Source organism: Anticarsia gemmatalis, chromosome 3 (genome assembly GCF_050436995.1).
Source record: "Anticarsia gemmatalis isolate Benzon Research Colony breed Stoneville strain chromosome 3, ilAntGemm2 primary, whole genome shotgun sequence".
NCBI lineage: Eukaryota > Metazoa > Arthropoda > Insecta > Lepidoptera > Erebidae > Anticarsia > Anticarsia gemmatalis.
In genome coordinates this window covers 5,364,621-5,376,029 of record NC_134747.1, presented here as the reverse complement: position 1 = coordinate 5,376,029, position 11,409 = coordinate 5,364,621, and the positions used below count along the sequence as shown (strand labels likewise).

Here is an 11,409-nt window from a genome sequence, read left to right as displayed (position 1 = left end):
TTCATGTCCCTTTGTTGAAAAATCATACAGTATTTCCTCGAATTATTACGAAAATATTGCGAGTTTTCTAGTGAAATGTAACTTGACCATCGTATTTTTGTTTGCCAATCAAAGTGACACGGTAACAATACGTGAAAAAATCCAATGTTATATTAAAATGAATGAACAATGAAACATTTTATTTGATTGAAAATATGGTTGAATATTATCAATTTAACGATAGCTTAAAAGCAATAAATTAAAGCTTCAAATTGCAAAGTTGGTACGTTGTTTTAAGTGGAACGCCCATTTTTTTTTCAAATGCTATACCCTATACTCTGAATAATTTTGATAACACTGCCATAGAGTACATCTTCCTACAAAACAAGCTGTATTAATACAAACCTATTTAATTGGCCATAATGACTATTTCGCAAATTTAAAAATTATAATCAATAATTAATATACCACTCTACAAATATCCTTTGATAATATGATCTAAGTAAGGATTACGATCCGCGAGAGTTGAGATTACAATTATTATTAAAGACAGATCACTAGATACTTGAGCTATTACTGGCATAAATTATCAGTTAATTAAATCAGCCAATAATTGTTCACTGGTGACTTTCTAATCAGTTCATTGAACGAACAACTGTTACAAGTAGTATGGAATAGAGATTGGTGAAATTATCTATGTATTTGCCTTTAAGTTCAAGAATTGTATGGTCAACTCGAGAAGAATGTTGATTGCCAGTCTTAGCATCGCTACAAGAGCTGTAAGGTTGCTGGTTTTTTCACAGCATTTTCCATATTTCCTAATGCCTCAATTGTACAATTGTTAAATCACATTATCTTGACTGAAAAGCAAAGAGCAATTACTGTCTTGTCGGTAGTCACTATAAATTAAAAATAAAATCTACAAATACTAAACTTTAGTCATTTTTAAATTCATGTAAGGTTTTAAAGTTGCCCAGAGTCTTATTTTCAGCAGATGAGCGTAAAAATAATATGTTATCAAAATGACGCATTTATAGATAAAACTTTCTCGTAGTAATAATGATTGTTTTAAAACATTGGCGCCAGGAGATGATGACCCAAGGACCTGGCGATGAGCAATTTTATACAAAATAATATGACTCTAAATACTGATAAGTAATAATACAATTATAAACGCTAATGACCAGTTGCGTTCACCGGTTCGTAAACCATTTGTGGGTTAAGTTAAGCAACCCCTGGCGCGGCCAATCCATACATGGGTGACTACATGGTATTTAAACTGAGCGTCGCGTCTCCCTGCTTCGGAGGACCCGTTAAAAGTCAGTCCTGGTTGTTGTCAATTAGGCCCAACTAGCACACAAGCTGCTTATACAGTCGTTATACAGCCTGATAGTTGCATAAGAGTCGTTCAAATGCTGTACAATTCTCTATAAGTTGTATACTAGCTATTTAAAAAACCCTTTAACAGCTAGGCGGGACAGTAGCCGTTTAGTAGGAAACTAATGACTTATAGTGATATATGAGCATGTAATTGCATCGCTAGACAGCCTAGGGAAGTATAACTGAGTTAATGGAATCTTCTATAACACCGTTAACTGTATAAGGGGACTTTAGGAGATAAAGGAGTTTAAACGGAGTTATGCGTTGCGCTTATAGCGCTCAAGAGCGTAAATAAGCTTTTTGTAATGCCTTAGGTTCTATAACAGATTTTTTTAGGGCTAGTGTATTACTCATCTATAAAAGAGTTGCGTAGGTCTTTAATAGCGCCTTGAGCGTTATATCAGATATTTATATGGCTTCTGTACGGCAAATAGATGTATAAGGTATCATTCGAAACATTTTTACAGCCATGGGGATTACAGAATTATGTTAAGCACCTAAAGCGCTATAACCGAGTAATATACCTTTATACTAAAGCTTAAAATTATTATCATAATATATTTACATAGGTGCAGTGGTGGTTCAGTCTGTCAACTGTTTTTAAAGAATAAATAAAATAAATAAAATAAATAAAATAAATAAAATAAATAAAATAAATAAAATAAATAAAATAAATAAAATAAATAAAATAAATAAAATAAATAAAATAAATAAAATAAATAAAATAAATAAAATAAATAAAATAAATAAAATAAATAAAATAAATAAAATAAATAAAATAAATAAAATAAATAAAATAAATAAAATAAATAAAATAAATAAAATAAATAAAATAAATAAAATAAATAAAATAAATAAAATAAATAAAATAAATAAAATAAATAAAATAAATAAAATAAATAAAATAAATAAAATAAATAAAATAAATAAAATAAATAAAATAAAAAAAAAATATTTTCAAACTATTTTAATATTCAATGTCTGACCCCTAAAATTACGAGTAAAATGCTGGTGTGCGACCAAAACAGTTATATTGAAGCACTCCTATGCCACAACTGCAGAACCTTGAGGTCTACAACAGCAAACACTAGAGCCTTTGTACAGCTTAAGGCGCTAGAGCAGATGTAACCAACTCTGAGAGGTGCTTGATCGAGACGCCATTATAGCATTTGGTAAACATATTTTTTGAGGTTATTACGATCTTTTGAAGATCATATAAATCTATAGCCTGGTAACGTTAACATAATTAAAATCATTTTTTATTACCTATAACCCTAATTAAATTATCGGTAACCCTCAAAGTCTTATTTATGTTCAAAATACAATTTCCAAATCCACATATCTATATAATTTTTGCACTTAAAACTGAATATTTTGAGGGCGCATGAAAATATTGACGATAATATACATATATATTGACAGCAAACTGGAACTCGCACTTTCATATCACGTACACAAAGAAATAAAAGCGATAGACTACTTGTTATTTTAGTAATCCAATCCGTAAAAATAAAATGTCTCCTCATTTGTCACTGATGATTCATTTTAAAAAAATATATTTAGTTTACACCATAATAAACCGACTATATTACTAATTTAGAGCGTTAGCATTTATAACCGTTACACAGTAGCGCTAAAATAAGGTAAAGGTGGTATAATCGCGCTGCAAGAGCTTTTTCGAACGCTCGTGGCGCTAACCACCTCTGTACAACAGCTGGTAAGCGCCACGAAGCTGCGAAAAAACTCTTGTAGCGCGATTATACCACCTTCATCTTATTTTAGCGCTCCTGTATTACTACTATACTACGTACTATTATAATTACTATTTACGACCACTGTAGATCCAATGTCGAGCTATAAGCTGGACAGTATGGGCCTATTTGACGCTACAAGAGATCTGTAGCCGCTTATAGAACCACTATACTTCTTACTAAGGAGCCTAAGGCGTTATAAAAAACCTTTAACCGGCCATTGTGCTGCTTGTTATAGCGCTTGTGTGCTAGTTGGGGGATAACAGTCCTTAAGCCGTATCAAAGGCCTTTCGGGTGCCTTGATGAACTATGACACTTGTTAACAACTAACCATACGATAAAATAACAATTAAAATAATAACATTTTAGTTGGTTAGTGTAAGATAATGTTCAAGGCAGGAACTCGTGGTAGAACGGCGATATCTGATGTCTGAACTTGTTGATAAACAGATTGTAGCAAATATAAATACAGATTTAATAATATACGGGTTAAGTCTATCTGAAAATAGAGACTAATTTATATTTATTTAAGAGTGGCTAGAAAAAATAATACCTGTGGCTAAAAGGAAGACTATTTTTGTGTCCTCTTTATCAGGTTTTATTACTATTTTGAAAATTTACTTTCAACATTATTAAAAGACATAAAATAACAATCAAAGTATTTTTGATGTTCACGCGGTACAATGCGTGGGGTACAAATCCGGAAATTTTCCTTGATCCGCCATTTGATAAATTGGCGGTGTATAAATTTATAGAGATAAAAGATAAAGATAAAATTGCACAGAAACAATATTTAGATAGTTTTATTAATAGATTTATTTACTTAAAATATATTACGCCTACTATAGTCCAACAACTTGTTAGAGAGCAGTCGCATGGACCATATATCTCCATTGCAATGAATACTGCTGTACATTTCCAGAAAAAAAAATGTATCAGGTAGCCATCAGCTGTCAAAATATTTTCTACAATTTAAATTTTGTATACCTTAGACAGCTGACAACCTCACCTGCAAGGTTTTCTACTAAGTTGTTGGACTATAGTGCAGGCTGGTAATTAATTTAATAGAACATCTTACGTTTATAACTCGTACAAATGTCAATAAGTGGCCACAAATAATAGTCGATGATTGGCTGACAATTTGTTTAATAAATAGGACAGTAGGACAATGCACCTCCATTAAAACTATGCAGTGGAACTATTCGAAATTGATTATTAAACCAATGCACACATTATACGCTTAGTTTTCTAGTTTTTTCTACATAATAGTAACATTTATCAGAATTTTCAGAAATATTGGGCGTCAATTACGTTTTTCTCAAAAGCTTTTCTCCACTTCCCACGACTTGTATCATATTTGTAAATATAGCAATTTTAGTCTGATTTACTGCCAATATAATCAATTTAATGTTCGATGTAATCCTTCCGCGCTATGTATACACAGTGTTAATAAATCAGGTCATTGGCAGGACAGACAAGTATTTTAATATCCACTGTGTATTTGACGTAGATACCACTCACTTTGTGAGCTTTGCGTCACAGCTAACATCACGAATTTTTCCATAGGCTTTCAGAGTTAAAACGAATTCTTTCTACGTCTTTGTTTATTCTGGAATTCTAGGATTTCCTGTTATTTCATCAACATCGTCCGTCGTGACCTATCGGACATTTCGTATTTTATTGTGTACATAGGTTAACAAATACTGAGGTACAAGGTACGTTCATAAAATGACTTTTCAACTTTACGCGCTAAAAGCTAGCGTAATTTGTATGCAGTGTCAATGCTAGTCGACGTTTATTGCAATCTTGAAGTGGAATCATTAGCTGTGCGCTAGCCGCATGCGACACTAAAGTGGTTACTGCCAACCTTACTTTCATTATTAACAATTAACATCTAAATCATCGTATTCACAACTATAAAGGATAAAACTCCGACAAATTATGCAAGAGCGGCAAACTAAATTATTACTCTATTTACATAGTAGGACACATAGACGCAATGCAAACTAGAAATGTGCGAGTTAAGTGAATAAGACGTGATTCTTGTTTACAACTCTGTAATTTTCAAACGTCTAATGAAAATTAAAACGTAAGTTTCACAGAAATTAATAAATTAGAAGCTCTATCTACAGTGTAGAGTCGTTATCTAGATATGTACGACGGTTTAATTAGGGGTGAGTTGAGAGGGTATGTCGTTATCTGAGAAAGAATGTAGTGTTTACTTATCTGGTGGATGTGTGCGCGGGGCGCTGGCGGCGGGACGCGCGTGGAGCCCGGAGGCGGGAGCGACTCGCCGAGGATGCCCACTCCACGTCAAGTTGGAATCGTAGCGCGACGCCTCCCGCGGCCGAACACTCTACGGTCCTACGTTCCGACGCTCAGCGCGGGAAACTACAACGCACACGCATTTTCAGAACTCTACCTGAAATCTGACATACACAGTGAACCTTTACTGGATTTTCCACGGATTTCTGTTATGTTTAGTGATGTTTGTGCAGTTTGATACACGAATTTTAAACGTTTGATAAGAATGTGTGTTGGAGACACTAAAGTGTTATTAAGTGATAGTCATTTGTACGAAGACTAGTATTTTAGTTCTACAATGACGGAAACTAAAGCGAAGAAAAGGAACCACAGGCAGACGTCGGAAAAGCCGAAAGGAAAACGAGGGGTAAGTTTGCACAGTCGCCTTTTGTAGATATAATACAGTTATCTATAGTAATCTGTACATACTTACGTCAAAATATAATGTATTATTTTGTATGGGATCGTGAATAAATAATTAATACAACAGTCGCAAAGCAAACTAATAAAAGTTTTCACATTTGAGTGTTTGTGTTGAAGCAACAGTTATATCAACTTCGCTGTATTTTCCTTCACATAAAATACATTTATTTATACATTATATTTTATTGAGCAAAGAGTCGAGTACAAAGAAAGCTTGGTATTTACTTTATAGCGTTGGTAATGTAAATTGAGGAAATAAGTAGCTGCACACACAATTCCGAACACGATTGTGCTTGGCATCTGAGTAATAATAAAATGTTAAAGCTATTTCGAGATACTTAATTAAAGTTTAGTAGAGTCTTTATACCGGGATTTAGTGCGGCTCAGGTGGCAATGTAACTTGATTATTTACAAAGTACCTTGTATAAGTAATGTATAAAGTTTTGTGGCTGTTGTTGTTAAAATGTTCTGAACTGCCGTTTATTTAAGAAGACTGGGACGGTTTATGTGAGGATCTGTGTTTTAAAAAAGTTATCGTGTAAATATGACAGAATTTTCGTGTACCATTTTGTCAACTTAGTTAGACAAAGTTGTAGCACAAGTTTTGCTCCGCACTGTCCTTTTAATGCAGCAATTTTTTAAGTTGTATAACAATATTTTAGGGTCTCATACCCAAAAGGGTGAAAACAGAAACCTATTACTAAGCCTCCGCTGTCTGTCCGTCTGTCTGTCTGTCGGTTCGTCTGTTACCAGGCTGTATCTCATTTAATAATTTCCTAAAGTCTGTTTAGAAGTTCTTTCAAAGAAAACAATAAGTTTTCTCACTTTGTTTATCGGCAATAATTGTTAAGTAATCTCAAAGGTGTACAAACTAGCTTGGACACCATTATGTCGTATATTATGCATACGTCTATTATTATCGTCATTAGTTGTGTAAGCCATACGGCGAGGTTTTAAGCAAAAACAATATTTGTGACGACGCTAAGTGTGTAAGAAGGTGTGAGAACGACACTTCGAATTTAAATTGGTTACTAAACGGTAATTTCTTAAATTTTTCAAGTTATTTATTTTGGTTAAAGTATAAACATATTTTTATCTTTTTATTGTTAAGACTAATAATGGGGAAAAAAATAGCAGTTAAGTCGACGCTATAAATAACTAAAGCATAACTAGTCAACGACTAAACTAAATTGGATATTTTTTTTTTAATGTGTAATTGCCCCAACAAGGATTGTATGAGATCAATGGGATCCAAATTTTTACGGGAATGGAATCAGCGGATAAAATTTTAAGATACCGAGACAAAGTTGGGTCCGTTCGCAAGTTTATAATAAAAATAGAGTATCCGGTAGAAGTGATATAATTTTCTTCCATTTTAACAAATACAATTTATCGATCCATATGGAAATACTAAACTACATTCTGCGACGGATAATAATTTGTCAGTATAAATCGAAATTATTGTACGTACATTTATATGACTTTAACCGGAAATCGAACACGGGGTCTCATCTTCTTCGTATTTATTAATCAGTACATACACTCGGTTGGCAATTTTATCTATTGACGTAATATTTTATGTGGTTGAAAGTTTCAACTAAGCAATGGTGCAATAAAGTTATGCATTTCCCTTGGAAAGGCTTACGTTTAACTTGTATAAAATCTATGACTCTACGATATAAATTAAATTATACATAAATTATAAATGCGAAAGACTTTGTCTATCTGTAACGCTTTCACGGCTAGACAACTGAACCGATTTCCATAAAATTTGGCTTGGTATCAGCCGGAGACAAAGGAACAAACGGGAAAAGCCACAAAGGGAAACCGCGAGCATATGCTTGTAGTTAATATTTTAACAGGACGAAGTAGAGATTTAAATGTTTTTGTTGAAATAATTCAAATATAAAAACTAAGCAGATTTTAATTTTGTTCAGGGTATAGGTTTACTCTCAAATAAAATAAAATTTAATAAACGCGCTCAACTATCCCTGCTGTCTGAAAAATAAATTCCAGACTATTCTGTAAAACGGAGAGAGAATTAGGTGAACAATACTCAACTGACGATCAATAAATTATTTCAATGAATTGCTACGGATTCACACTGTTTGTGAAATCTGTACTTCATTTATATTATCTAATAATATCCAAAACAAAAACTGTTGTAATAAGTGTACTAAAGGCACGTAGGTGACATTATTAAAATAATCGGCCAAGAGCGAGGTGGATTGCCGCGCGAAGGGTCCCGTACCATTATTTGCGAAATCACGTTTGTTGTCTAGGAGTCCCGTTAGATATATATTTTATTCTGTTTTTTAAGTATCTGATGTTATAGCGGCAACAGAACTACATACATAATCTGTGAATTTATCCCCTGTCTAACAATCTTAAAGAAAATAAGTTTACAACAAGCAAAATTAGTGTGGAATAGTGGTGTTTTTCTCTAATTTACAAGAGAACAAGTGTCATGTTGAGAAAAGCCGAGATGTATTATAGATACTAAAATATTGAACAACCAAATAACCAATATTGTAATAAAATATAACCTGCATTTCTCTGAAATAGGTGACCTATTTTATATTTTACCAATAATATTATAAGCTCTTATTATCGGAACAACTATTAATTCTATCAACTATGTACCTAAGTTTCATTGTGTAGGCTGGTACTGAGAATTTTCACTAAATATTCTAAATAATTGAATATAAACGAAGCATTGAAATTGAATTGATAAAATGCTCGACGGCTTGACCTCCCACTCATGAGGTTCGGCTTAAAAACGTTCTGATAGAACTTCATGATTGTGTGTTAATATTCTATCAAAGGGAAGCCGACCCCCTATGTATATATATACGACTATGTGCACATTTCTAGTAACGAGTGCATGAAAATCATTTTACATTCTTTAAACAATTCTTGAAGTAGAGTCTCCGGGCTAGTTTCACAGCTAATATGTCAGATATCCGATGCACTAGACTAAAATGACAGCTAATATATAGGAAAAGAAATACACAGCCTTGTTACCTATAACATAATATCAGTCAGTAAAACTGATTGTCAGTCTTTAAAGCTTCTGGTAACAACAGTCAGAGATCTTTGTAAATGACGGCCAAGAGCCACAATTTAACGTGCCGTCCGAAACATGGAAGAAGTCGGAATGTATAATATGGTCACCTATCCGCAGAATATCCTCGGCAAGCGTAGTCTAATCTTGGGAGATCGATCCGCGCGACTGTTGTTACTAAGAGACGAGGTTCTCGAGTCTAGTGAAGGTATTTTCAACAAATAGAATATCAATTAACTACACATATGACAAAACACGTGAGATTCAATTAAAGATATTGATTTGAGATATACCTCGCGTTAATCATCGTTCATTTTGAATCGAAAAGCAGTTAGGACGTACATGTATATTTATTAGTAACATTAATCAATAAGAATAAATAGGGACGTGTCGCATACATCCTTAAAAAGAATACGCAGATATATTGATACCTGTATTGGCTGTATTCCAATCATATTAATTGTAAATTGTTATGAATTATAACCGACTCTGTGGCGCGTTGTGTATTCTGAGTCTCGGGTTCGAAAACTGTTGGTCTTTCCTAATTAAAATCTGAATATTTCTCAATAGTAGCCCGGAGTGCGGTATCGTGCCCGATAAATGGCAATAGGCTTGTCCACTATAAGATGGAACTAACGTTGTTAGTGGAGAAATGTGGATGTATTTTCATACTTTTACACACATGCCTACATTTTCGGATATAATAGGCACGGTATTAGTACTTACCATGTATGTATGTATCTATGCATGTAAAACAAAAATAGTCATGTTTGTTTTCAATAACATATTGGTTTTCAATTATAATATTCAAATATTCGGTATTGAACGATTTGCAAAGTTTAGTTTGAATAGTAACGATTCATTTATTTCGCTGATTGTGTTCGATTGATTCGTTCGTAGGATACGTTAGACCGTTTTCGTTCCTCTAGTCGAAATGAAACCATCACCGTCGCCCGAAAAATAGTCAGGTAACGTAGTTACAGCCTTGGCAAGCACTGTTTATCTAGATTAAATGAATTATTATTCCCTGAAGATTTAAAAGAGAAGCTATATGGGACAGACACCGTCAATTGCATAGCCCTGCGGGTCACTGATGCTCTATATTATAACTTTTATATACCTCCATCAGTCCCGAAGCTTGCATGCAAGTTTCTCTACTACGTTATCGGACTAATCCCCGGTTTCTGAGTACATTTAGCGGTAGTTTATGTATTCAATAGCGTTTTTTAAATGCGTTTTAACGCTATAGAATAGATAAACTACCGATAAAAGTACTCAGACACCAGGGTTAGTGCAATCAAGCTGTTGGTTTAGCTAATGTAAACTTATGTTTGAGCCTTACCTTGATACTAGTTGATACTACAATAATGAGAGTAATTAATTTAACTTCAGTTTTATTACGATTTAAGTAGACTCATCTTAACAGTCACCTAGTTGTGTCTTATTTACTTGAGTGCAATTTTTTGCACTGATTTTATGACTAGCCTTGTTTCCAATCTTAATAAAGTAAAACTATTTGTTTGGCTATTAAGCTTTAGAAATCCTTTTATGAAAGTTGTCTCAGTGCTCCTGTATTATGACGACCAACCCTCTCGCGGTTTCAATACTCTTAAGTTAAGATAAAACATCTAATATTAAAGTACGTAGGTACTAGAGGCCACTCGCGACTTTGTCCGCGTGAAAACCCTTCCCGTGTAAAACCCGATCCCGGGGGAACTCCGGGATAAAAAGTAGCCTATGTGATATTCTGGGTCTTCAGCTATCTACATACCAAAAACCTAATTTCATCGTAATCGGTTCAGTAGTATTTTTTGCGTGAAAGAATAACAAACATCCTATCCATCATACTCATAACCTTTCGCATTTATAATATTAGTAGGATAGGTACTTACTTTATTTTATTTAATATACTTGCGAAAATATGTCTGTCTGTATCATTTTCAAAAACCGGAAACCGGAGATTTGCTAGTTATGACATCGAGCATAGAAGTAGTTGAGAAACTGGGATCAAAAAATGGTCTACTAAAATAAACTTTTGCTAGGAAACGAATAAAGAACTTTGTAGCTTAGCGTAGCTATTCAAGTCAGTAATACACAAAAGAGATTTCTAACTTATATTCGCTGGATGTTTAATGCAATGATCTCCAATTGCTTGCTCTTATCAACGTGATTACGGACTACAGATAACTGAATCCTTAGCTACGACGACGTCATCATTCCCTTTCTACTTTTATATAAAGATTCTTAGAACATCTTAAATTGGTATACTTTAGTTCACGACCTAGTTGAATAGATTCAAAAGTACTTTTCGACCTTCGATAACCGTCTCTTTCGACTAAGTTCTTGAATAATGCATTTGCACTTGAAAGCTACTTTGTTACACATCATTTTGTAAACTTTCAGGACCAAATTCATTAGGTTAAACTAACTTTTTTGCCCACAATCCCGCTTAAATTCTATAGTTTGAGGATCGTGAATTATTCTGTACCAAATAATTGTCATGTTGCA

At 33.5% G+C, this 11,409-nt stretch overlaps 1 protein-coding gene across 1 annotated transcript in view; it reads left to right on the top strand.

Moving 5' to 3' along the window:
* The first annotated feature begins 5,403 nt into the window (after positions 1 to 5,403).
* Positions 5,404 to 11,409, top strand: part of LOC142987297 (tyrosine-protein kinase transmembrane receptor Ror-like) — a 35,501-nt gene continuing 29,495 nt past the window's right edge. Inside the window, exon 1 of the mRNA XM_076135963.1 lies at positions 5,404 to 5,781. Within this exon, the coding sequence (XP_075992078.1) occupies positions 5,713 to 5,781 (69 nt within the window). The 5' untranslated portion in view covers positions 5,404 to 5,712. The remainder of the gene's footprint in view (positions 5,782 to 11,409) is intronic.